The sequence below is a fragment of the Amphibalanus amphitrite genome, unplaced genomic scaffold (assembly GCF_019059575.1).
Source record: "Amphibalanus amphitrite isolate SeventyFive unplaced genomic scaffold, NRLGWU_Aamphi_draft 000074F_arrow, whole genome shotgun sequence".
Lineage (NCBI taxonomy): Eukaryota > Metazoa > Arthropoda > Thecostraca > Balanomorpha > Balanidae > Amphibalanus > Amphibalanus amphitrite.
In genome coordinates, this window is record NW_024881570.1 from 548,536 (window position 1) to 576,269 (window position 27,734).

The 27,734-nt window shown below is 48.6% G+C and overlaps 2 protein-coding genes across 7 annotated transcripts in view; one reads left to right on the forward strand and one right to left on the reverse strand.

Moving 5' to 3' along the window:
- LOC122379237 (unconventional myosin-Ia-like) overlaps positions 1 to 3,300 on the forward strand; it is a 59,494-nt gene extending 56,194 nt beyond the window's left edge. For all 4 annotated transcript variants that reach the window (XM_043361242.1, XM_043361243.1, XM_043361244.1 and 1 more), the window contains one exon: positions 243 to 3,300. The gene's annotated coding sequence lies outside the window, so the exon portion shown is untranslated. The remainder of the gene's footprint in view (positions 1 to 242) is intronic.
- Positions 3,301 to 3,936: 636 nt separating this feature from the next.
- On the reverse strand, positions 3,937 to 27,516 carry LOC122379287 (uridine phosphorylase 1-like). 3 transcript variants are annotated; one of them, XM_043361340.1, is made up of 7 exons: positions 19,262 to 20,237; positions 7,103 to 7,226; positions 6,547 to 6,708; positions 6,025 to 6,210; positions 5,671 to 5,809; positions 5,307 to 5,500; positions 3,937 to 5,187 (listed from the first exon to the last, which is right to left on the reverse strand). In XM_043361340.1, exons 1-7 carry the CDS (start codon positions 19,480 to 19,482, stop codon positions 5,002 to 5,004), a joined length of 1,212 nt encoding a protein of 403 aa, XP_043217275.1. In that variant the 5' UTR covers positions 19,483 to 20,237; the 3' UTR covers positions 3,937 to 5,001. The 3 variants fall into 3 exon arrangements, with proteins under 3 accessions (XP_043217275.1, XP_043217276.1, XP_043217274.1); XM_043361341.1 differs by lacking the exon at positions 19,262 to 20,237 and adding an exon at positions 16,991 to 17,165; XM_043361339.1 differs by lacking the exons at positions 3,937 to 5,187; positions 5,307 to 5,500; positions 5,671 to 5,809; positions 6,025 to 6,210; positions 6,547 to 6,708 and adding exons at positions 21,498 to 21,666; positions 24,451 to 24,564; positions 25,077 to 25,200; positions 26,057 to 26,341; positions 27,364 to 27,516 and having other exon boundaries at positions 7,112 to 7,226; positions 19,262 to 20,278.
- Positions 27,517 to 27,734: the final 218 nt, after the last annotated feature.

A 27,734-nucleotide genomic window follows, 5' to 3' on the forward strand; every position in this document is an offset into this window, starting at 1 on the left:
ATTTTCTTTCCTTTCAAACGCTTTGTGAACCTGCAATTTCATTTGAAGTGTTTTTTATTTCGGTTCAAGCAGACATTTTTTCTTTTTGTTTATTGAAATACACGCATTCAGCGTGTGGAGGCTATTGTCCGTAAAAAGAAAATACTTCTTCTCGGTCCCTCACACAATGTCATCCCCCTCCCTTAGAGCATCTGAAACTATACCGATTTTTTCGCCACTGACGGAGTTGTTCCTTTCGCCAGGGTTAGGTGCCTGTTGACGACTGGACCGACCCGGGTCGCTCCCGTTGCAGCCCCATCTTCATTGCATCGTTTGCGGCTGGCCAGGTCATTGAACTGCCGTCGTGGGACGTGGCCACCCTGACTCCGCCTCGGGCAGTCACGTGACCGCTCGTAAGGCCCCGGCTGTCCTCCACGCCGCTGTGAGTGCAGCGGCGGTCAGATACGGCGACTCAGTGTTCAAACGGAGCCCAGGGCGGTGCGAGCGTGGCTGGATGGCTGGCGCCGAGCAGAGAGGCTATAAAGTATAAATCGGGCTGCAGATGAGCCGGCAGACAGGGTCACCCACCATCAGCCGCCGAACAGGCTGGCTGTAAATTTCGCGCCTGTTCCGTGCGAACGGGCCGTTTCGAGCCTCCGTCAGCCAGCTGCGGTCAGAGCCGAGACCAGTCGTTTGTTGGAGCCGGTCTAGTGAAGACCTACATACATTTACGAGAGTGCGATGTCTGTGTGAGGGGTGCGGGCTGCCACGGCGGCCCGACGTGTTGTGGTGCGGTAAGGAGCTGCTGGGCGGCCGGGGCACTCATCCATTTTGTATCATTGTGCTGGCACCAGACGCCGTGAAGACAGGAAGTGAAAGGAACGTGGTGCGTTGGGTGTTGAAATCAGTTTCGAGGCATATGGTGCATTTTGTTTTTGCCGGGGCAATATTTACCCTACGTTGTTTTTGATTGTCGACCCCAGGTGTGGTTGTTTCTTGGTTCACGTACTGGATTCACTAGACAGAGCTGGACAAGTGCTCTGACAAGCACATCTTATTTTCAACTTTTTTGCTACACGATATCAGCGCGACAAGAAACCCCCTACAAACAAATTCTGAAACTAAATTCACATTTTGTTGCTATACAATAGCAATACCTGCTGAGGAAAACGTTGTCTTATGCAGTGGTACTTGAACATAAAGTGTCATGACCCATAAACTAATTCTGATGCTTAAATATCTGAGACGAGCGTTTCACTGCCTCTTTCAAATTACGTACAAGCGCTCATTTCAGAAAATCAGACCATTGACACCGTAATCGGTGGGCTATCTGTCCTGAAAAATGAGCTAGTTTCAACATTTAGATCGTTAAATAAACTATGCTTCTTATTGCCTATTCACTAAGCCTTGTTTGGAATTAGCGATATTGCGAATTTTATAAAAGGTGTAACGTGTCCAATTTGTGAATCTGAATAGAATTCACGCAAAAAATGCTATTGGGACTTCTTTCGAAGAAATTCGCGCTTCTCCTTAACCCTATTAGTGGCAGGGGGGGGTGTTTTTATCCACCCCTCAGGTTTTTCGGGAATATCTCCGAAACCGCTGAAGCTACGATGCTGAAATTTTCTGACTTTTCCTAAAACTAAATTGGGCACATTCCCTGAAAATTTCAAGTTCATAACTTTACCAGGGGCGGCTCCAGAGCACTGGGAATTGGGGGGTCCTATTCGTGAAGCGTCATTTGGGCGAAGATCACGATGCTGCACCAGTTTTACGAACAGTGAATGAAAGGTATCATGTGATAACATATACAAAGTTATTGTGCATCCTCTTTTGACACGTTTTTGGTATAATAGGCGGATCCAGGCGTCCAAAAAGGGGGGTTATTTTTTACCTCCCAACATAGGTGCCCTGACACCGCCTATGCATGACCAATACAATTTTAGTCGTTCTCTCATGAGAAAATTGTAACATAACAAGACCATTGCCACCCTTTTTAGAAACAGTACCAACAAAAACCTTATTTACTATACTTTTTGTGTACCCCCAATCTCAATGATCTGTATCCGCCTATGATTTTTGAAAATGCATATTTTTAGTATCCATGTGAATTCCTGGTTCATTCTCTATCGATCGGCAAAAGTTGCGTTAAGATTGGTTCAGAAACCTGGCCGTGATAAACAGTCTAAAATGTATCTGCAATTTGCCCGTTTTTACCCCCCCTTTACCCCCTATTGACATTTTTTAATTTTTTTTTTAGAAATGTAGATCTCGTTGAGCGAAATCGAATGCCGTTTGAATTTTGAAAATCGGCCCGTTAGATCTCGAGATATCAAGGGGGGGTCTAAACAGCCCCCCCCCCTGCCACTAATATGGGGTAGCCAGGAGCCTGCCACTAATAGGGTTAACATCTGCCAATATTTTTCGTTATTTGTTAGTTACAGCTTAGAGGTGACTATGCAAATTGTTTTTCGTGGTAACACGCGTAACTTGGATAGCAGCTAATTTTGTTGGTGCTGAAATCAAAGTTTTCACAGTTTTGTCATTGACGCGTACCTATTTGTTCTAAGTGATCGTCCTCCGACCCTTGATCCCCGTCTCCTTTCCCTTACCCGGAAGTTCATTGATTGATGTGTGAGACAGTATTGAGCGGCACTTTATTTCGGGGCTCTGTCTAGACTGTCCATTTGTCGATGCGGACAGGACATTTGTTGTTGGGTCTTCCCAGGCAGCTGGCTGCGGCCCCGGACGGCTGTTTGGCTTCCGTCAGCGTCCGGGCTCCTTTGTCACAGAGAACGGGTGTCTTCCAACACCATGTCTTTGATTTGTGTTGTACGCTGCCCCCTTGTTTGTTTTTCAGATGGGTTTAGCGCTAGTGTTCTTGCATCTGTACATAGCTCACTGCTCCAGTGTTCTTCCACGGCGTGCAAGTAACATTGTACCAAATCCTTGGAGACCAAGCGCCGGTGCAGCTCGCCCCTGACACGGCCGGCCCGGTGAGATTGAACTATGTCCTTTCGGAGCGCTGGCCGACGGCGGCCAGCACGCTCCCGTCTTTTTTAGTCTCTCCCCGTCTGTGTTACCGATCCAGGCGACTGCGTTGTGTACAATGTACACCTGTTTCCGGCCGGGTGCTGGGCGCCGGTACCCCGGCGGGCGAGTGCAATCAGTGCAGGTACCCGGGAGGCGGCCGCTGCCGGCCGACCGACCCCGGCGCGCCGGCGACGTCACATTTGTACTGCCCTCACACGGGCACGGGGCGATACGGCATTGGCTTGTTATTCAATCGTGTGTCCATGCAATAATACACAGACGACTGTGCCCGGGAGTCTGCGAAACATGAAAAATATAGTAGCTTCAGAGTGTGTGAATGAAAATTTAATATGAATGAAACTCAGCATTGCTCTTTTTCTCATTATTTTACCTAAAATGCAAGACTTTGACCTCTTTCAGCTCGATCAATAACTACCACCATATGACCGCAAGGTCTAAAAGCCCTGAAACTCGTGAAGAAAGCTCATCATTTCTAGGACAATTGGCATGTGTCTTGCCTCACCCATGATCGCGAGTTATGCTGTTAATAACGACGGCGGTATGCATTACAAACACCCCTGCGAAGGCTATGGCGGCTGACGTGACCAGATTATAGCACACTAAGCTCCAGATATTGGTGCCAACCTAGCCCATCCAAGTGGCATTAGTTCTTAACGACTACAGGAATGGGGCTGACCTCTCAATAACTTGCAGGCTTTTAGTAGGCCTACTGGCAAACTAAGTAGTTGCAAGTTAAAATGGAGCCCCTATATAAATCAATGCATTTGAACCGAGTCTGTTCAAACAATTAAAGCTTCGCCCCAGTCCCGAGGTATACACGCGCAAACAGTTCGTGGACTACTGATTCAATACCACAATGAAATGAACCCTGTTTCTTAACTTTTGACCATACAACACACCCAGTAGCGTTGGCTGAGGCATGTTTATTATATTTTTGATGGCCATTGGTCTACAGCAGTGAAGCTACACATGGCAAAACTGTCTACTCTTGTGCACTTGCAAAGCAACGAGCTTTTGATTTATTGATCTGCCGTATACCAACTCTGAGGATCTGCGCCACTTTGCTTGGATGTTTAATGGCTCACTAACCTGGATAGATACAGTCCACCAGTTTCTTACTCAAGCACTCACTAGCTAAGCATCGAGATAGCAAAATAGACTTAGTTTTGATTGGAATGCGAACAATTCATTTTGACACACACAGTGCGTCCAATTATTTCATTCGCTGAGCTGTTTCGACACTTGACCTTTCAACCAACCCGCTTCAGAAGTCACCACAAGAAGACAGAGTGGATGTCAGCATGACAACAAGCACTCACACCAATCCAGCTTTAGGTCACAACAATACAACAACCAGCCCTTCCTGGTCTCCGCCATGTCACCCGTGTTTTCACTAACGACCTCGCACGAAGTGTGCTTATAGTTAGTTGTATATCAACGATTCATATTCCTGAATGAGATAAAACGATTGCTACCCTACCGAATGGGCAGGTCTATTGTGCGCTAAAGCTGAATAGAGTTTACGTATAGGCTCAAACACAAAACAAGCAAAACAATAACAGATCACATGACTAGAATTACACGGAAATTTATCGAGATCATCAGACTAGTAAGATGGCAGTCATCTGGTCTAACCGACCTATCTATACCTTACACTAAGAAGCTCATTTCGAGGAACGACCCGATCCCAACCGATCACAGATTGGATTCTTATGGAATGCCTTATAGGTTTTCTCTGGCCCCGCGTTATAGACTTGGCCGTATATCGCCACTGAGATCACAGGTGCAGTACACTGGCGGGAGGTTATATGGCGCGTGGTTATAGCGACAGCTACTGCTCGCTGCTCGGAATATCGGTAACTGAATTCAGTGCTGCAGCTGAAGCGACGGACGGCGACAGCGGTGGCGGTCCGGTCGAGGGTGACACTGAGTTCGGCGGCGCTGTGCGGCTGTTCGGCGGCACGGCTCCTACTCGGAGCTGGCGAACTGCTCAGACGTCTGTCTGGTCAGGTGCAGCTGTGAGAGCGAGCGGATCAGACCGCCGGCCCCCGAGCCGACCCCATCGGCCGCCTCCAGCTGCTGGCGAATGTAGCGCGCCACCAGCCGCTGAGGGTATTCTTGCCACTCCATCTGCTGGGACTTCTCGGCAGTCACCTGAAAACCGCGACCGATTAGCGTCAGAACCGAGCTAGTCAAGGTTAGTCAATAGTCATCATACCAAAGGCATTGAATTAACATATACCAGATTGAAGTAAGGCGGTCAGCATCCTCACCTGATCGCCCTTCATCCTGTTGAGCAGGGTGACGCAGATGACGGCTCCGCGGATGCCGGCGTGGTGACACAGCGCGGCGAACATCAGAGACTCCATCTCCATGTTGATGATGCCCTCGGCGTGGATCTTACGCAGAAAGTCAAACTTGTCCTCCTCAGTGTAGTCGCAGAAGGCGCCGTCCAGCCGGCCCTGACCTGGGCGTGATCAATTGTAGATGCATTATAACACAATCGCACCATAAATAGCACGACATCTTTCATGTTTTCTCAAGCGCATGCAAGTTTCCCGCTCAAACGGAGCCGTTCAATTACAAGATAAGTAGGTTGCAAGACGCAACACAATACTAGAACGAGATCCGTGTTACCTTCGTAGAAATCTGTTGTGCACATCGTCTTCCCTGAGTAGATCTGCCACGGGTCTTCAGGGGTGGAAAGTGCCTTCAGTTCGGCAGCCAGCTCGGGGTCCAGGAGACCAGGACGCTTCTGGATCTCTCCCAGGATTGCCTGGTGAACGCACTTGTCGGTCATACTCGTACACTAGCATACACACTACGTAAGAAGCGTAAAGACATTCTCAGCCGAATCACCAACCTCGGGCGTTCCCGCGTACATGCTTTTTCATTTTGTCAACGTCCATTATCACGAAGGGATGACCAAGCGATGCTATGCCTGCCTACAGCCCGCAAGTCAGAGCGATTGGCACGACCGCTAAGCCGCACCTGCTCCAGGTAGGGGTTCATCAGGCCGTCGACGGCGCTCTCCGTGATGACCAGGTTGCCGCCGTCGATGCCGATGCCGCCGCACGTGCCCAGACGGAAGAACGTGGGGTTCTTCACCCGGGCGTGGTACATCAGCTTGATCATCTCGTGTAGTAGGATGCCCACAGACGGCATGCCCATACCATGCTGCCGGCGATATAAGTAACCCGTCATGCCGCGGTTTTTCGAGCGCCAGTTTTCGGCTGATAAACATGTGTTTTTCAGAAAGTTAAACGAAACATCTGTGACAAATAACTTGAGCGATTAAATAAAGTTCCGCGATAATTGTTGCTTCGTTTCAATTCTAAATTTAGAAACCTTTTACGGAAATTAGTAACGTGATTATTCAGAGATCTTCGTATGACGTTTAGAAAACGGACTCTATTCAGTTCATCTACAAAGGAACTTGCGAGATAAAATTAGACAACAAAGAGCACACCGTTTCCCCCATTTAGCTCAGCCCACGCGATCGCTGCCGCTTACGCTGACTGAGAGCACCGGTCCGACTTTGAACATGGAGTATCTGTACGAGTGTAGCGAGATGTCGAGCAGCTGGGCGCCGGTGGGCAGCTGGTAGCCGATCTCCTTCATGATAAAGTGCGCAAACTGCTCCATCCGTCGCGGAGTGCCGCCCATGCAGACGAACTGACGACACAAGTAAATTGGAATGCTTTCATAAGTAGTAGCTGTACAGATGTTCAAGCTTTCAGCTAAATGAAACAGCTATTTTTGCTTGGCAAATAGAATTTGTTTTAAAGTTAGTTGAAAGAAAACATTTAGTTTTAAAAGCTTTAATGCTTTGCTTTGTTTGAAGATAAATGAAAATGCAGACAACAGGATGGTTCAAAAACTTTTAGTAGCATATTTCAGAGCGGTTAAGTTCAAAGTTGGATGGGTGGCAAAAGCTAACACAGGCCATCCAACAGCTGTTACGTCCCGGTTCTCCGGGCGCCACGTGACGATGTCCCGTCTCCCGTCTCCTTGCGCTGCTAGCGCGGCGGCGCGCCGTGTGGTCGATGGATGCGGTCCCACAGATCACCTTGACGTCGCCGAACATGGCGTGCAGGTCGTGCGAGCCGGAGCCGAGAGCCAGGTGGTACAGGATGTCGGAGGTCATCTCCCGCACGTGCGGGTTCAGCCGGGCGATGGTGGTCTCCTCATCGCTGCGGGAGACAGGAACACACAGAGTGCTGGTCAGGAGGGCGGCTCGCCCGCCGAGCACGTTGGAAAACACGCTACTTGAGTAGATAGCCCGCACGCAATGCTCCCCTTCCCTGGTGATCGCAGTCGCTTACACCCGCATCAAAACACGTGTGATGGACGTCAGTGGCTCCAGTCAGAAAAAAAACAGCCGATATTCGATGAAAGTTACAGAAGGGATTAACCCTCGCCGGACCTATTGGTTTTCTGCATACGCGCCGGCCGAGGGGGGGGGGGGGCGGGTACGACCCCCCCTCGCCGTTTCGCCCCTGGTGGAGCTAGCGCGTCGCGGAAAAAACGAGCGTGTGCGCCGTTACGAGACGCAGAGATTGGTACCCGATTTTAAGGTCCTAGGTCAACCGGTGACCTCTGAGGTCAGGTCAAGTGCCCCAAGGTACGGTTCAGTTTTTGGTGAATAACTTCGCAAAAAACGGCCGCAGAGCGCCGATTTTGGTAGCATCGTGTTCGTCTCGCTCAGGCGCGTCGAATGATATACTTTTTGTCCGGGTTAGGTCAACTTGGGGTGTTGACCTCAGGTCAAGGTCAGGTCAGCACCCCCAGGTCACGAAGTTGGTCGAAAGGGGTCATGTCGCATATCATTCGATTCGGCAGGTCTTCCTGAGTCCATTGGTGCCTTTCCCGACTCGCTAGCTCAATTTGATCAAGAGTTATTGACGAAAAACTAATATGACCTTGATGACGTCATAAATGACGTCACGCAAGGTCAACATTGCAAAAGTGACGCATCTAACCTTGCAAGGAGTGCATAAAATCACGATTCCGTGTGCTTGAGATAGTTGGAAATCGTTCCCGGCGCCAGAATAGCAGTTTTCATTTTTCCCCATTGACTTAAAATGGTGAGGTCACGAAAATGACCTGACCTCATATGACCTTTAGGAAAAATCCGAGATATACAAGTTGTGGGACTCATAATGGATACTAGATCCTGCAAGTTTCATTTCCCTGTGACATCTCCTCTGGCAGTGAGGGCGTTGCGAAGTTGCGACATCTGAAGACCGTGCAGAGGTTCACTTATGACGTCATAGGTCAGTGACCTGACCTGACCCAAAAATGCGGTTGGTGTCAAAAGATGCGGCTTGGATCAAAGGTCAGGTATGCCAAGTCTCAGCTCTCTATCGCCAGCGTGTTCGGAGCTATCGCGAAAAAACCCTATGGGGGGGGGCGGCACCCGCCCCCCCCCCCTCGGCCGGCGAGGGTTAATAGAGGATAAGATGGTAAGGTGGACTCAAAAAGTTTAAGTTTCTCTTTCTTTTAGGGTGGTGGAAGGACGTCATTTTACTGTCCAGTGAAGGCCAGAAATGCCAGAACGGTGCAAGAACGAGCCTAAAAAAGTATTGTCAATAGCCTTATTACATTTATTCCATGGCAAGAAACAAACAACAATAAATGGATGAAAATCAGAAAGAACGAACTGCCTTGTTACGAACTGTTGACTGTTTACATACTTTGGGCAATGTGTATACATTGGCTTGGCTTATGCATTCAATGAATTATTCATTACTCAGTGTTGTGACAAAGAAATGCGCTGTCTAATGTCTGTCGTATGGCTTCTGAATCGTTTTTTTCCGCGCGCTGGTAAAAAACAGCTGTCAGACAAATAGATCATTTAACCCTATTAGTGGCAGGCTCCTGGCTACCCCTATTAGTGGCAGGGGGGGCGGCGAAGATCACGATGCTGCACCAGTTTTACGAACAGTGAATGAAAGGTATCATGTGATAACATATACAAAGTTATTGTGCATCCTCTTTTGACACATTTTTGCTATAACAGGCGGATCCAGGCGTCCAAAAAGGGGGGTTATTTTTTACCTCCCAACATAGGTGCCCTGACACCGCCTATGCATGACCAATACAATTTTAGTCGTTCTCTCATAAGAAAATTGTAACATAACAAGACCATTGCCACCCTTTTTAGAAACAGTACCTACAAAAACCTTATTTACTATACTTTTTGTGTACCCCCAATCTCAATGATCTGTATCCACCTATGATTTTTGAAAATGCATATTTTTAGGACCCATGTGAATTCCTGGTTTATTCTCTATCGATCGGCAAAAGTTGCGTTAAGATTGGTTCAGAAACCTGGCCGTGATAAACAGTATAAAATGTATCTGCAATTTGCCCGTTTTTACCCCCCTCTGCCCCCTATTGACATTTTTAATTTTTTTTTAGAAATGTAGATCTCGTTGAGCGAAATCGAATGCCGTTTGAATTTTGAAAATCGGCCCGTTAGATCTCGAGATATCAAGGGGGGTCGTAAACAGCCCCCCCCCCGACTCGCTTCACGAATAGGACTCCCCAATTCCCAGTGCTCTGGAGCCGCCCCTGGTAAAGTTATGAACTTGAAATTTTTAGGGAATGTGCCCAATTTAGTTTTAGGAAAAGTCAGAAAATTTCAGCATCGTAGCTTCAGCGGTTTCGGAGATATTCCCGAAAAACCTGAGGGGTGGATAAAAATAACCCCCCCCCCCCCTGCCACTAATAGGGTTAAACGCTAGCACCATTAACATTTAATAACAGAACCACTGTTTCTGTTAGTTTTCAGATCTTCTGAGAAAGTATCTGAGAAATGTTACATGAGGGCTGATATCAGCCATTTCCCCAAGAATAAGCTTCCATATCAGTCACTCGTGCTTGTGACGGAGATGAGATATATGTCTGCCTCTCGGAAACAGCTTCCAAAGAAGGTTGTAATATATGGACAAAGTTTGGGGCATGATCGGACTAATTTGAGCATAAGACAGTGTTAAACTTACGCTAGCATGAGCAAGTTTTTGCGGTCACGTTATCATATCGATTCACATCTAAAGCGGACATTGTCTTTTTTTCATGCTATTCCTGAAGAAGTATTTTTCTCTTTATGTATGAATTGGAACTGCAAATTACACAGGTCAAAGTACATTTTACGATCACGTTTAATGAATAAATTTATTACGCACTTCGCATAATTGATTTAGAGAAATAATAATCCGTACGGCACACACGCGTATGACATTTGTCTGGATCTACACGGCTGCTCTGCCGTCTGACAGCAAATCTATTTCCGTCTAATATAGGGTGACTTATGGTCTGGCGGTAAAATTGGCGGTGCAAAGTCCGGTGCCGGGGAAATTCCTTCCCTTTCATTCGTAGCGTAACGGCTTTTCTCGACACTTGTTGCATACGGAGGAGCATCAATCAGCACCGATGTCTCCACTTTGCCATTTCCGTGATTAATAGTTGGTCTTTTGATACATTGACTAGGCCCATTTACATGGGCAGTGCAACGTCAGGTTCCTCATATATAACTTATACAAATGTCATAAGCTATGTACATAAACAAGCAAATGTTCCCTGGCTAGGAATACGCCCATTACTTACCCGCAACTAACCAATTCCATAGCATGATGAAAGGGGTGCCGAAATGATGAAACGAAAGCGGTGACCTTTATATACGCCAGCCGGTATCATATGTACAAAAGTGATGAGCCGACGCGGCAAATTGCATGCCATTGGCTGCTATCACACGGGGCCATCGGAGCCCCAGCCCGGTCCGGTGATACGGAGCCCCTGCTGACCTCTGCGGTACCGGCATAACGACCGACAGACACGACCTGCCGGCCGACCCGGTCTCTGGAATGTCGTGACGCCCTGCCGCCTGTCACGGACGGCACAGTCACGGTGACAGCACACCCGTGTCAGGTGACCTGGCGGGACCGGGGTCACCGGTCACCGGTCAGCGCCGGTCACTGGCCACTGCACCAGTCTGCACCCGGCGGCCGTGGTGACCGCGCCGCGTCGGCCTGCAAACCGCAGCACCACTGACCGAGTTCGGACTCAGCCGATCGATGTTAACACGCACACTGACTGTCGCTTTCGTTCCGCCTCGGCCCGGCGCACCCCTCCCCAGCTGCCGCCGCCTGGTCTTCGTTCGGCCGCCCCCGCCCCCGCCCCCGCCCCCGCCGCAGCCGACGGTCATCGCCCCACTACCGCCGCCGCGCCGACTGTCGCCGGTCGCCCGCTGCCGCTCCAGCCCCTGTCCACTGATTCCCTGCTTCCACCCCTGTTTACTGAGGGTCCTGGTGTCTCCCCCACCGGTGTTCGATCCATGCACGCGTGAATAACCAGAGAGAGGTCTATGAGCCTGCTCTGCATCTTGCTCCCGTACGCCTCACGCGCAGAGGAGGAAGAGGGAGGGAAGGAGAGAGATAGAGAGTAAGAGAGAGAGAGAGAGAGAGAGAGAGAGAGAGAGAGAGAGAGAGAGAGAGAGAGAGAGAGAGAGAGAGAGAGAGAGAGAGAGCGAGAGCGAGAGAGCGAAAAGGAGGGAGGGAGGAAGAGAGAGAGAGAGAGAGAGAGAGAGAGAGAGAGAGAGAGAGAGAGAGAGAGAGAGAGAGGAGGAAGGGGCAGAGATAGGGCAAGATATGATATGACGTGATTAAAATATGATTAAAACGTGATTAAAATATGATATGACGTGATATGAAAGACTCGATAAGATATGATAGGAATGCTTTCGGGGCACAAAAAGGACAGATTTAGGTAATATCAAAATTGCATAATGTGCTTCTCTTTTGTAATATCTGTTCAAAGAGCAATTATAACCAATAAACTCGCTTTAGCAGCAAACAAATTGGTTTTGTGCTCCCTCGTTCATTTGTGACTGGTACAGTCGCATGGGGAAGGCAACAGATGGTGCACGGCTGCCCTTTGAAGTTCGCCATCGACGTGGGCCGACTGAACATCGACTAATCGGACCATGGCCTAACAGGAGGCGTGGCCGGTGTGATGACGTCACACCTGTGTTGCAGCAGTTCGTCCTTCCGCTGACGCAATATCACACCGGCCACGAAAGGTCGGGGAACGGAACTTGACTCAGCGGTTGACATACACGATTATCGAGCATGACGCGATGAGGAAACGACTCTGAGATGCCACAAACTCGATCAGTGATCCGACATATGGAGACAAATGGGCAGCGTAGCCGTGCCTCGTCCGCTACTGTACTATTCAAAGCCGGTTCTGGAGCTTTGCGAAAGTCATGACGCTGTGGTCATGACTGACAGATGGGTTCTATTTCAGCCCGCGGTGTGTTGGCGCAGTGGGACGTCAAAACGGAAGTCCCGCAACGGCGCAACGAGTGACCGTTCTCCTGAGAGTAGAATGAGTGTGCTGTGGGCGCAGTAAGCTGCAGTAAAACGTGTCCACGAGAGAATATTTTGGCCTGGCTTCTCGTACCTGAGCAGTTAAAATGTATTCGTGTCTCCCCTTACTCAGCGCTTCTGTGGTGCACCATAGCCATTTCTTGCACGCACAAAGTATTGCTATACAAGACAAATGTGTTTCAGTGTCTGTGTGTGTCTGACAAATGTGTTTCAGCCCATTCGCATTTCGCTATGCGATGTGTTTCTTGTGATTACGATAATGTGTCGTAAGATTATGAGGAGAATATCATACGTTGTTCTTCCATTACTTTAACCATAGATAACATGAACTACCTATGTACATGAACTATGGTAGCATGAACTATGGTAGTTCATGTTATCTATGCTTTAACCATTAAAACGCCTTTTGGGCGAAGAACGAGCGAGCGAGATAGTGAGCCCTGCACGTGCGTAAGGGCGAGAGGGTACTTCCAACGGGCTTGCGCAAAGCACCCTTCTAACCGGTCGCTAGCGGTGTGCCAAATTTGAACGCAATCGGCCCAGCCGTTGCCAGATATCTGGAAGCGGCATTCTGCACGTGCGCACGTGCAACCGGGGATCAAACTGACTTTTGCACGGCACCCTACTAACTGGTCCCCAACCGTGTACCAAATTCGAGCGCAATCGGCCCAGCCGTTCTCGAGATCTGGAAACGCCCCCTGCACGTGCGCACGTGCAGTAGCACCCTAACCGCAACACATGGGAATGCATTGCCTGGTGGGTGCCTACCTGTAGGCCAAGTTTCAGCGAAATCGCCCCAGTAATTACCGAGTTATTGAAATGGGAACAAATTTGGCACCTCTTATTGTTGTATTTTGCACGTGCACTGGGGGTGACCCACATGCATCGAGGGTATCCTATTTTGGGTAGAAGGGATTAGTGGTGTCAATCGGAACTTAAATCTTCGGAATTCCGATTTTGTCCAATGTCCAATTCGGAATTCGGTTGGACAATGGCAGCAGGCTTTGGACAACTTTGGACAATCGCTTGCTACACCTCAACATTTTTAAAAAGTAGTCGTGTTTAACACTGATTGGCTAAAAAAGTTCAGCTTTCGATATGATTAACACTTCTTTTGAGCTTGTAAGGGTACATGAAAAGCAAATTAAATAACAGTGTTGAGTGTAAAATATTGCGTAGGTGTCGGACATCTTTGGACAAATGGCTGGCTTGGACATTTTCGGACGGACAATCGACGTAAGCATTAGACATTGGGCGGACTTTGGACATACGTTTTCTGAAATTGACACCACTAGAAGGGATGCTGCAACCCTACAAAAATTACCGCAATTCAATCGCCCAAGCGGCTGCTGAGATATGAGCCTCTCAAAATCACTACTTTTGCAAAACAGCTTGAACACCCTTGACTTTTCACGTGGCACGTGCCACGACGGTCACTGATATGTATCAAAAGTAGTCAATTACGGGGTAGAAGGGATGGGGCTACCAAACAAAAAAGACCGCAGGCCAATCGGTCCAGCGGTTGCTGAGATATAAGCCTCTCAAAAGCGTTACAGGCCGGGCCGGGCCGCTCATACTGAGATTTTTCCGTTGAAAAGACTCACTTCGCTCGCTGCGCTCGCTCGCTCGTAATAACGGAAAAATCTCAGTATGAGCGGCTCATACTGAGATTTTTCCGTTGAAAAGATTCACTTCGCTCGCTGCGCTCGCTCGCTCGTAATAACGGAAAAATCTCAGTATGAGCGGCCCGGCCCGGCCCGGCTCGGCCCGGCCTGTAACGCTTTTGAGAGGCTTATATCTCAGTAACCGCTGGACCGATTGGCCTGCGGTCTTTTTTGCTGGGTAGCCGGGCATCCCTTCTACCCCGTAATTGACTACTTTTGATACATCTCAGTGACCGTCGTGGCACGTGCCACGTGAAAAGTCAAGGGTGTTCAATTTGTTTTGCAAAAGTAGTGATTTTGAGAGGCCCATATCTCAGCAGCCGCTTGGGCGATTGTCTTGCAGTAATTTCTGTAGGGTAGCTGCATCCCTTCTACCAAAGGTCGGATACTCTTGATCTATGTGAGTGACCCCCAGTGCACGTGCAAAATACAACAATAAGAGGTGCCAAATTTGTTCCCATTTCAATAACTCGGTAATTACTGGGGCGATTTTGCTGAAACTTGGCATACAGGTAGGCACCCACCAGGCAATGCATTCCCATGTGTTGCGGTTAGGGTGCTACTGCACGTGCGCACGTGCAGGGGGCGCTCCCAGATCTCGAGAACGGCTGGGCCTATTGCGCTCAAATTTGGTACATGGTTGGGGACCAGTTAGTAGGGTGCCGTGCAAAAGTCAGTTTGGACCCCGTTTGCACGTGTGCACGTGCAGAATGCCGCTTCCAGATCTCAGGAACGGCTGGGCCGATTGCGTTCAAATTTGGCACACCGCTAGCGACCGGTTAGAAGGGTGCTTTGCACAAGCCCGTTGGAAGTACCCTTTCGTCTTTCCGCACGTGCAGGGCTCACTATCTCGCTCGCTCGTTCTTCGCCCAAAAGGCGTTTTACTGGTACTGATATTTTTCCGTTATATTGAAAAGACTCGCTTCGCTCGCTGCGCTCACTCGTTCGTAATTATGCTGTGTGTTATTCAGCATTTCGGATATTTGCAATCGAAGGACACCGTGAGATCGATGTGTAAGTACAATGTAATTCATTGCTTTATTTATTAGGTGATAGAAAATTGCAATCAGAGTTGCCCTAAGGAAAGAACCATTACCTAGGAAATAATGAGCATGCCACATGGCGACTTAAGTGATTCGATGGCAATTAATATCGCAGATAATTGCAATACGATCGTGTACCAAAAATTAAGCACGCCTCGGTTTGCAAAGATTGGATATTGAACATTAATACATACTTTACGGTGCGTTCACTGGAGATTAACCGTGCGTTAATTCGAAGGTAGCCGTGCACCAATTTAAATTGGTGCACGCGCGTGCAGTGATGACTTTCTCGACTGAAGTTTTTCGGAAGGGTCATTGACTTTATTCTTAGAATTCCCATAAAAGGCCCTTTTAGTGGCATGGGCTAGGTTTAATTTTGATTTAAATTCGCACCGTTAAGCATGTCAATTAGTTTAACACATGGTTTCCGTGCATAAATGGTTTTAACGCACTCGTGGATGGAATGGAGCACTCGTGCGTTAATGCACTCGTTTCACTCGTGCATTAACACACTCGTGCTCCAATCCATCCACGTCGTGCGTTAAAACCATTTACACACGGGAAACCATGTGTTAATATATATTAGACATTGGACAATGGACATACCTATCGATAACTTACGCCGCATCAAAATACACTCCAATAGCCCTTTGGATTGTATTGCTTTCTATAGAATGGATCATACGGAAGCCTAACGACGTCTATAAGCGTGCCCGATGCGCCGTTGGTTCTTTAAATTTCGGTGCAGTGGTGGCGTTTATTAGATGAGATTTACGTGACGTGAGGAATCGATGGACCGCGGCGGCCAGACGTCCGACGTCACCGAAAATCGAGTGGCCGCGTCACGACACCCGGCTCCGGTCGTAAGCGTCTGCTAGGCCCGCCACCAATTGGCAGTCATCAGTGCGTGCAGTTGTCTGTTGGCATGTGTCCAGTCCAGTCTTCTATTCGTTCGCAAGGTGCCTGGGAGTGTTAGGATGGCTCACAGGTAATGATACGGATATCCGTGACTTTTGTAAAAAAAAAAAAAAACAATCTTTAAAAATCATTAAAAATATATATCAAAAAAACAAATTAAAAACGTGGGGCAACGACACCATGTTTGGTGCATGAAGAAGACACTTAATCTTTTCACAAATCAAAAAATTTCAATTTTTTGTCATTAACGGTCAATTCATCATGTAACCTTCATTGAAATGAAAAGCACAGCTCGCCCTAGCTTGACGGACTAAACGATCGAAGTGCAACTTTCAGCGATTGATGGAGTGGCATGGTGTAGGCATGCATTGCATACGTGATCTAAGATTTTCCATATCGGTTATATAGGTTCAGGCCAATTTAGTGGCCTCTTCATCAATGGTTAAAAGGAGAAAATACAATTTGGAGGCGCCAATTGGAGGCGTATTACTTATCTCTATTTTCTTATTATCAAAAGATACCTATTTCGCTTGCGTGTGCAAGATATCTCAAAGGTCATATGAGGCGAAGAAAGGGTCACAGAATGGTTGAGAAATGTCCAGGTCATGTTTACTTTTAAGGTGTAAAAGATTTTGACAGACTTATTAGTGTAATAGTACCTCGATATTGTCACTGACGAAGGCACCCAGCAGGGTGCCTTCGGCTGGGCTCGCTGGATCTGACACACCGATGCGCGGCACTTTCAAAAGTCTGTACAGGCAACTGTAAATGCTTGCTCTCAATGCAAATGCGACTGCATCTCACCTAACCCACCAATGTCTCTCATCCGAGGCGCTGCTACTTCTCACCTGACCACTTCACGTCACCTACCGCCATATCATCACCTACCCCAGTACTCAGTAGCCTCCACCATGGTATGTCGTATGTATGTACCACTCACCCGGCGTTCTGCTGCTCGTTGCCGTCCCCCATGGTGGCCGTGTCGTCCGGCCCGGTCGGCGGCACGGCGTGCAGTGACCGCAGCCGCCGGCGTCGGCACTAGGTGACTAACCTTCAGCTGACCCGGCTGACCGGGACGGACCGGGACCACCGACGGGTGCGCCGTGCGCCGACGCAGCGCCGCGCCGCCGACCGGCTACCCTCTGCTATCGAGCCCGCGCGCCGCCCCCGCCGCGCCGACACGCTGATACGCTCCGCCGGCCGGCCATGGGCTGACCGCGCGTACCTATCATCGGATCGACGACGTAAAATGATGCGGCCGTCGGGACCGATGCGTCGGCCGAGACACCGTTCGGAAACGGTGCGGGTATTCGACGACCGGCAGGTTCTCCGAGTCGCGCAGAGCTCGTCGAGGAGGAGTCGGAGTTCGAGAAGGATAATCTGTCGGCAGCTGAGATGTCATGCCGTGCAGCTGTCTCGAATTGACGTGTCAATCAGCCGCGATCGACAGCTGGTGCCGCGCTCGCTCAGCCAGTAAGTCGTCACGCGATAATGCCAGTGACAAACGGGGTCCAAGTCGACATCAAAGGAAGCTCCTGCGTGCTGTAGCTCATTACATATTTGCGTAGTAGTGGTTTGTTGTATGCACATTGAATAAAGTTCTATAATCGAGTGGCGAGCGGCAACGATCACAAAATTAGAAATAGCGCGGTTCTAGTGGCGCGGTTGGTAAGGCGTTGGTTCGGGGCAAGGGAGGAGCCGCGTTCGATTTCCAGCGCCGTCTGTCCTCCGCGCTGCCAGACCTACCTTAGCCACTAGGAGTGATGCAGGCCCTTGATATTGTAACCTAAAATAATAGAGAATGCTCACTCCAGCAATTGGTGAAAAGCGCCAGTTGGAGGGAGTAACAGCAGAAAAATGCAGATGAGTCTGGGTTTAATTCGGACCACTCCACGGTCGAGGATTGCCAATTATTTATCACATAGTGTGACGCAATCATATGTATATCATAATTTGTCATCAAAAGAAAATCAAAACCAGTATGTGATGTGTATTTCCTGAGTCATATGACACTTCTCGATCATTTGATATTTACAGACACAATACGGTGAGTGTAGTGGCACATAACACAACATTTGTGCATTCATACATATACACAAATACTATCATCAACCAGATGTAGAGACATTTCTTATATGAACGTGGCTCAGCGCATGCATTACGGCCGCGTGTCGATATAGTAGCTATCTGTACCCCCTACCTACCTTGCGTTATCATTTCGGAACATCTCAATATTATTTGGTGTAAGAACGCCCTCCCGAGCCCCGTATCGCGGCCAACTATGCTGAACACCCCAACCGAAGACTGTTTCGGTTGTTTTTCAATTAACGAATAGTGTTTGTCAAAAAATAATTCTAACGAATAGTGTTTGTCAATTTTCAAACAACCTGCGCTAACAAAACTATATAATATATCGCCTAGTTATATGATATTGCATATGTTCATGAGTCAGCTCTAAGCAATTACCTTAAAAAAATGTGTTCAAAATTGGAAACTCTGAGGCAATTACCAATTAACAACGATAAAAGTCCTTGCCTGTACCTTGCCTTATCTGTGGATACTTTTAAAAGAAATGCGGAGTTTACTTCGGCAATAGGAATTTCTCTTTCATTCGAGCACAGCAAATCGCCAAATCAATCCTGGCTTTATAGCACTGCATGGTATACCTAATGGTCATATACTTCCTTACTTGAAAGTAGTCGATGTATATATATATATATATATATATATATATATATATATATATATATATATATATATATATATATATATATATATATATATATATATATAAACTAATAAAAAGCTTTCACTTATATGCTAGATGCTTCGCTGTAGGTTATACAGACTCTTCAGTGGTCTGTGGGTGTTGTTGAACATGAAAAACAGAATACGATTCGGCAAGCCGTTGGATGATAATCGCTGCGATCGCTGCCTTGACAGTGGGGAAATACCTGCATTGCCGATTGTCTGATAAAATATATCATGCCATGAGTAGCGTCCTACAACTAAACCAACTAGACTCCACTAATTTCCCCGAGGACAAACTAACACTATCATGACGTCAACAGGCACTTCCCGGAACAGATTATTAAACCCACGCATCTAAAACCATCTGGCTTGACACGCCACCGCCATAAGTGCGGCGCCGGCCTCTATCAGACCCCCGCTCAGCCCGGCGCCTACCCGCGCCCGGCGGTATGTCACGTACCCAGTGAGGTCCAGCGCCGTCTCATCACAGCTGGACGTCCTCCCAGACCTCTGTCGGCTCGACAGGCAGGTCACGGTCCGTCGGCGGCGCGCCCGGCCCGTCAGAGCCGCTCGTCTGGCGGCGAGAGTTCGTCTCCGGCGCCGTGAGCCGCGGCGCCCCATCGGCTCCCGGCCGCGGGGAGTGGCTGATGGGTGATTTCTCGCTGCTGCTCGTGATGACATCGGCCTGGTCGGATGTCGTGGTGCTGGTGCGGGTATCGTTACACTGTCCAGAGGCCACTCCGCTGGCCTGTGCGGTAGGCACGGCGCTGGTCTGCTCAGACGCAGTCGAGACAGTCTGCTCGGTGGACGCCGTGTCGCTCCGTTCGCCGTCTGCTGTCGTACTCGGGTCAGCAGGAACCATATCACGCTCGGAGGTCACTGCACTGGCTGTTTCCTCGGCGAGCTTCTGACCGCGGTCTTTTTCAGTCGGGTGCTGAACTCCGTCTTCAGCGGAAGCCATTTCGCCGCCTTCATCTACGGGGGTCTTTTGGTTTTGTTCCTCAGTCACATTCTGATCGCTTTGTTCCGCAACAGCCTGACTATTTAGTTCCACAGTTTGTTCCGCAGCAGCCTGACCGTTTTGTTCCACAGTGACCTGACCAGTCTGTTCCGCAGTGGCCTGACCACCTAGTTCCGCAGTGACCTGCCCCGTACGTTCCTCAGTGACCTGGTTATTATGTTCCGCAGTGACCTGGCCAGTCTGTTCCGCAATGACCTGGCTAGCCTGTTCGGCAGTGACCCTCTCGGTCTGGTCGGCGGTGCCGAGGTGGATGGCGGCCGGTCCCGACAGACCTCTGCGGTGACCGCGCACCACCACCACGGGCTGGGACACGGCCGACCCGGCCGACAGGTCAGCGGCCGCCGCGGCTGCAGCCGGCTGCCGCTGCGGGGGCTGGTGATGGTGGTGGTGCCGCTGCGGCGGCGGCTGGGATCCCGACGGGGAGTCCGGGGAGAACGCCGCATTATCCACACCGTCCTGCGTGCAGCCAACAGAGCATGGTAACAGATACTGAAACCTGCAAGGACACCGTCATTCAGCCCAATTCTTCAATCGAAAGATCAGCTGTTATTATTACCAGTAAAACGCCTTTTGGGCGAAGAACGAGCGAGCGAGATAGTGAGCCCTGCACGTGCGGAAGGGCGAGAGGGTAGTGGGTACTTCCAACGGGCTTGTGCAAAGCACCCTTCTAACCGGTCGCTAGCGGTGTGCCAAATTTGAACGCAATCGGCCCAGCCGTTCCTGAGATCTGGAAGCGGCATTCTGCACGTGCGCACGTGCAAAAGGGGTCCAAACTGACTTTTGCACGGCACCCTACTAACTAGTCCCCAACCGTGTACCAAATTTGAGCGCAATCGGCCCAGCCGTTCTCGAGATCTGGGAGCGCCCCCTGCACGTGCGCACGTGCAGTAGCACCCTAACCGCAACACATGGGAATGCATTGCCTGGTGGGTGCCTGCCTGTATGCCAAGTTTCAGCGAAATCGCCCCAGTAATTACCGAGTTATTGAAATGGGAACAAATTTTGCACCTCTTCTTTTTGCATTTTGCACGTGCAGTGGGGTCCCTCACATAGATCAAGAATATCCGACCTTTGGTAGAAGGGATGCAGCTACCCTACAAAAATTACCGCAAGACAATCGCCCAAGCGGCTGCTGAGATATGGGCCTCTCAAAATCACTTCTTTTGCAAAACAGCTTGAACACCCTTGACTTTTCACGTGGCACGTGCCACGACGGTCACTGAGATGTATCAAAAGTAGTCAATTACGGGGTAGAAGGAATGGGGCTACCCAGCAAAAAAGACCGCAGGCCAATCGGTCCAGCGGTTGCTGAGATATAAGCCTCTCAAAAGCGTTACAGGCCGGGCCGGGCCGGGCAGCTCATACTGAGATTTTTCCGTTATATTGAAAAGACTCACTTCGCTCGCTGCGCTGGCTCGCTCGTAATTACCCGTCGATTTGCGAAATAACATTTAAATGCACATGAATTATACCGTTGGAACATATAAAAGCATGTTTATTGTTTATACCTCAAGAGTTACGCTTATAGCATTCAAGTGCTCCCTTGTCATCATGAGTTGGACTTAAAGGTATGACCAAACAATACATAACAATACATGGTCCTCGTGTCTTGTTCCTAATACCAACAGCTGCTCATCGCCAACTACCCGCGCCCACCGAGGAGACCCGCGCTGACCTCTGGGAAGAGGTCCTCGTAAGCCGGCGGCTTGTCGACGTCCTCCTCGGCGTACGAGGGCGGCCGGTCCAGGATCGCCTGGCTCAGGCCGCCCACGAAAAAGTCGGCCGAGTTGAAGCTGATGTCGCTGTTGCGCCGCAGCCAGGGCACCCGGCGACCCATGCGCCGCCTGCCGGAGCACTCGTCACTAATAATGAAACGGGTATAGAATTATAACGATAACGATGAATTATCAACATTAAATGCACCTCTTATACAAGAAATTGAACTGACCACACTAAAGCAACTATGTAAAAGAAAAAACCTCGCCGGACTGGGCATTTGACATCTTCAACGACACGGGGAAGTGTGGGAAAGGTATGTCATCACTTCGTGTGCGGTCCCAAATTGAGTCAAGAAAACCAACAACATTAAACAAAAATTAACGATACCAAATTCTTCAGTCACTGTGCTTACTTCTTAACGATCTTTTGATACTTGATAGTTCGTGGTGTGCAAAAGCTCAGCTTAAAACGTTTTAAAGCATTTTGTTTAATAACCCGCGCCGGGCGGGGGGGGGGGAGTGGTTGAACACCCCCCCCCCCCTGGGTTTGTTCTCAGATATTTCAAAAGCGGAGGCGCTCTGCGGCGCCGTTTTTAGCTCACCTGTTCGTGCATCTTTTCCGCACATGTGAAAATTACAGACCCAGGTCGTTCAAGGTCAGGTCACCAGGTCATGCCGAGTCACCTCACCTCAGAAACAATTAGAATGCTCGTCATAGCTACACCGACAAAACGATGGCCTTGAAACTTTTGCAGTTTTGATGAGAGTAATAGTATCTATAAAACGTATATCTCGGAATTGTATTTCAGTTGAGACAAGTATAATAACACGGAACAAAAATGATAGACGAACGCGTTTCGGCTAAATCACCGTCATCAGCGTCTAAAAGGAGAACAAGAGGCACACATCGAGCAAATATCACAGTTCAATCGTTTTGATTTTTACATACACTTTTAAACAAGCATGTGACAATGTGGTTACATTTCCTTTGACAAAGAGAAAATATCCTAAAAGAATCCTAAGAGAATAGCCACATTGTACAGTTTACACAGGTGTTGCACAATTCATATGTGGATGTTTAAAATGCCAAACAACGCCGCTGCTTTTGCCCACTTCATGAAACCAACCCTGACATTAATGGTATCACTCGTAGCAATAAACGCCGCTTCAGTAGCTTTTCTGTTGTCGCGATTACTACATGACGTGAGTACCTTTGCCCCGTCCCAGTATGGGAGATGGTTTGAGTTCTGAGCATGTAGAACAAACGCACTGTGTTGCATGTTATTTCGTAGGTCACGTCTGTGCTCTTTTAATCTCGTTCCAATACCCCTTCCCGTCTCCCCGATGTATTTCCCGTCTCCCCGATGTCTCCCCGAGGGGAGACGGGAAGGGGTATTGGAACGAGATTAAAAGAGCACAGACGTGACCTACGAAATAACATGCAACACAGTGCGTTTGTTCTACATGCTCAGAACTCAAACCATCTCCCATACTGGGACGGGGCAAAGGTACTCACGTCATGTAGTAATCGCGACAACAGAAAAGCTACTGAAGCGGCGTTTATTGCTACGAGTGATACCATTAATGTCAGGGTTGGTTTCATGAAGTGGGCAAAAGCAGCGGCGTTGTTTGGCATTTTAAACATCCACATATGAATTGTGCAACACCTGTGTAAACTGTACAATGTGGCTATTCTCTTAGGATTCTTTTAGGATATTTTCTCTTTGTCAAAGGAAATGTAACCACATTGTCACATGCTTGTTTAAAAGTGTATGTAAAAATCAAAACGATTGAACTGTGATATTTGCTCGATGTGTGCCTCTTGTTCTCCTTTTAGACGCTGATGACGGTGATTTAGCCGAAACGCGTTCGTCTATCATTTTTGTTCCGTGTTAGTATATCTCGGAATTTCGATATCGGTAGCCTATGGTCAGGTCAATTTTGCGGCCTAACCTTTATTGGTCAATGGGAGAAAACTGAAAAGCGTCTCTTTTGCGCGAACGTCATTATAGACACTCTCAAACATCGGGATGAAGGTAAAATTGACACACTGAACCGGAAATGGCACCTGTGACCCTTCGTTATGCCCCAGAAGTCATCTCAGGTCACGAATAGTATCTAACAGTTTTTCGCTAATAACTTCTGATAGAGACATGCCAGCGCGATGAAAACACCTTTATAGATGTCTTCGGCTTGACGATGCAGATCGACTGATATGCAACATGACAATTTCCGGTCAGGTCATGATCTTGACTTGAGGTCAACTTTTCAAGTTGGCCTTGCAAGGGCAAATTATAGTTCATTCGATGTGTCGCGACGAGAAGAACACGATGCTGGCAAAAGTAATGTCATGGCTGTTCGGAGTCAAAAGCTATTGCCGAAAAAACACTTCGTAAAAACGGCTATTTTTGGAGTTTTTGCCCTCTGGAGGCTAAACCGTTGACCTGAGGTCAAATCTGAGAACATTACTCAGAAAGGTCTGTAAAAGGGCTATCGAATGCGCTTTTCTGTGGCGTTGTAGCTCTTTCGGCTCCCGAGTTAGCTGTTGGCAGTTTCCAAAATGTTGAAATAGCCAGCTGGTGACCTTTTTTTACCATTTACCTTTGGTGACCTCTGGTGACCTGACCTTTGACCTAATGACCGAAGTGCTTTCGTCTTTGTTTTGGACGTTCTTTCGATTGCCGCTTACCGCGTGTCGCTACGTGGCCCAGGAGCCGAGTTAGAAGGGGGTGGGGGTGTTCAGACACCCCCCCCCCGGCCCGGCGCGGAAGTCTCGGATCACCGTCCCGGCGCGGAAGTCTTGGAGCACCGTCCCGGCGCGGGTTAAAATCATATAAAGATACGCTGAAAGAATGATATAAAGATACGTTTACTCAGATACGGTGGGATAAGCTGCTTCAATGTAAATACCTCACGGATCTGGTGCATCCTTTGACCCCGAAGGCGATGAAGAAGCCCACAGCCAGCACCAGGACGGTAATGCCGGCAGTCTTGATTGCGACGCCCCAGCCCATGGCGTTATCACTGTCGAAGGGGCGCGGGAACTACTTTCAGACTGGGGGTCGCACCATAATACAGATCATCTTGTTTTCTCATTGGTTTTAGGCCACTTATTTTTTCATCATTTTGCTTTTTCAACAAAAAAGAAAACATTGGGGAAAAAGTGCGGCATTCCGTCTCAAAGTTGTGGGGGCACCGCCCCCACGGCCCCAGGGTTGTGGGGGCAAAGTGCCCCCACGCCCCCCCCCCCCGGTTCCCGCACCTATGTACTGTCGGGAAGAGAGCGAGTGGTTATGCCTATGGTGTTTGCCGTTCAGCTCTTATTCTGTGTGATATATTGTTTAAACCATTTACTCTATTTCCTCTATGTATAAGTTCGATTTTATGATTACATCCCAAAACATGATTTTCGACTAACGATCGTTAATAAATATATAACTTTTATTTGCCTTCTATTAGCAAATAAGATCATTTCTACAAAAAAAAATCAAGCACACTCTATTTATGAGTAGGCTAAGCAGCTTTTTCGAACTTACAAGCACGTCGTCTCGCCGTTGAAGCCCACGTATGGTTTGATGCACTGACAGGTATCGTCACACGCCACGTGCTGGATGGCGTAGTTGCAATCGGAAATGTCGCTGCATCTTGACCCCAAGTACCCTGCAAGTGACGAGTCCTTGTCATAAAGCCTGGGGGGGAGGGGGGAAACAACGGGGTGAGGAAGAGGAGGAGCCCTCCTGTAAATGGGAAATAAGTGCCCGTCGGAGGGAGGCCTGAATAAAAAAACCGTCGTAGCCCATATCTCGGAGTGATTTGTAATGAGGAGCTATTATTTTCAGAAACACTGAATATGATGAGCAGATGAATGCTATTCAATGATGATCAAACGATGACATGAACTAAAGGATCATGATCAAATAAGACGGCTCACGTTGACGTCACGTCTATAGTCACTTAGAGTCAAATTCCTGCAGAGAAGTCCGACGCCATAGCAAGGGTGTCTCCGATACGGGTACGTCTCATTAGGTAACCAGGGCCTCGTTTTATAAAGCGAGTCCGTAACTTACGCCGGTTTTTGGTCTTGTATTGCAAGTGCATCTGAAGCGATGACGATAGTTTAAATCATTGAATTGATTTATCTTGTAAGCAAGAACAGAAGGCAGAAGGGGAAATAAATTTATCGCTTCACCTGTGCTTACAATACAAGTCCAAAAACCGGCGTAAGGTACGGAGTCGCTTTATGAAACGAGGCCCAGCACGCGTCGCAGCGGTCCCTGGTGCCCTAGTTAAAGTGTTAGCAGAACCAGCATGTGCCTCCGCCGCTGGCCCGAGCCCATGACCCAGTCTCCCAGCTATGCCCCTTTTATACCAATTTTAGGTACACCATTCACGATTTGTGTATTTTCTAAAAATGATGAACATAGAAAACTAAAAATTGAAGGGTACGCACCAGGCGCAAATAAAAAATAAAAAACGACGAATGATGGAATGGAAAAGGCAGTAGGCACCGATTTACCTCCAGAGCTTCTTCGACAGGTGTTGTTGGGAAAGCTTTCATCGTCCCTTGTCACCAGGTAGCCTGAGTTGCAGGAACAGACGCCGTCCTGATCTCGGTGAGCGTGCGGGTCCGCACAGATTCCGCCGGGAGTCGGGGTCGGGGTCGGAACGGCAGTCGGGGTCGGGGTCGGAACGGCAGTCGGTGGCGACGTCCGGAGGGTCGGTGACGTGGTCTCGGCCGAGGAGCTTGGAAACACAGTACTCTGCTCCGCAACATCACCAGCTAGCTCCAGCGTGACGAGAACTGAAAACATGTCATCCCTGGGTCATCCATAGCTCGCAAACATTCCGAAGACGGTGGTTATCAGGTGCAGTTCCATTCAGATCAGCTTTTGCTATCAGGTAAAACGTGATACCCTACAACTGATTGGTTTAATTTTAATACAGGTATCTGCATTTTCTTTCAAATGTGCGTCAGTGTCTCATTATTTTCTTTATTCCAGTTTTAGGCCGAATGGCTAATGTTATTGTAATGAAAAATGACCTTATGCTCATGATATAATATGATGAAGTTGAATTGAAATAAGACCAAAAAAATCATTATTTTTTGGTCTTATTTCAGTTCAACTTCATCATATTATATCATGAGCATAGGGTCATTTTTCATCACGATAATATTACTAACGATGCTCAAACATACCTACCATTGCTATTTGCTTACATCCAACGAATGGCTCAATGGTTGAACATTACGCCAAGTTACATTCATGTACAGAAACTAACGGTTATATAAGATGCCTGACGGGTGAAACGTCGACGCGACTACCCTACCATGTCACTCCAGAGCTGTCGGTTTAAGACATTTGAGTATTTAATGCTTTTGTTAGTGTTATAAAATGGCTGGATGAACCGATGACTGCACAGGGACGATAAGTTTCAGCTCATTAAGATTGTTATGCCTATTGAAGTGGCAATAAGTGCACTTTGCACAATATTAAAAGTTGCTTGTCCCGCCATTTATCAACTGGAATATCTTAGGAAGAAAATTATTGGCATTTCCAGACAATTTGAACGGTGCTAAGCAGTCAGAGGCTTTTTTTAATGATTATTACATAACTGTTTTTATTAGGATAATTATGACAATGTATTAGAGTTCCTGCATAATAGCCAGATGATAGGTACCACGAGTCATGTTATACAAACAAATACAGGCATCAAATACAGATTGATATGCTTGTGACCTGCGGTATCTGTGGTGACCTCCCATTCAGCACTTGTCGGTACTGGGGCCGGTGGAGGAGGGGGGGGGGATGTTACCGTACTCACCGGGTGGTGTCCCTCTCAGCGGACCCGCGTCTCCCACCACCGTCACCAGCACCAGCAGAATCACCAGCGGACGCACCAGCGGCGTCCAGCGGCGCTCGGCGGCGGTCATGGCGAGCCGCAGCGCTCATCGCGCGCTCCTGCGGCGCGCCGCGGCGCGCGGGCCGAGCTCGCGCGCTATCGGCGGCGATACGGCCCGGTATCGGCCGGCCCACCGCCAGCTGCGCATGATAGCGCGATACCAGCGAAGGATGTGGGGCTAGTGACGCAGGTGTGAGGGTCACCGCGGCCCCAAGTTAGAGTGCCACTGTGCAGTGTACGCGTCACGGCGGAGACATGGGGAGGGATGAATCGCCACCCGTGAAGAAATTGTC

Coding starts and splice junctions, on each gene's coding strand:
- LOC122379287 (XM_043361339.1), bottom strand. CDS start 27,472: ATGACCGCCGCCGAGCGCCGCTGGACGCCGCTGGTGCGTCCGCTGGTG. Junction 25,201..26,056: donor CTGTCGAAGAAGCTCTGGAG/GTAAATCGGTGC, acceptor CGTCACTTGCAG/GGTACTTGGGGTCAAGATGC. Junction 20,279..21,497: donor ACGAGGACCTCTTCCCAGAG/GTCAGCGCGGGT, acceptor GGCTGCACGCAG/GACGGTGTGGATAATGCGGC.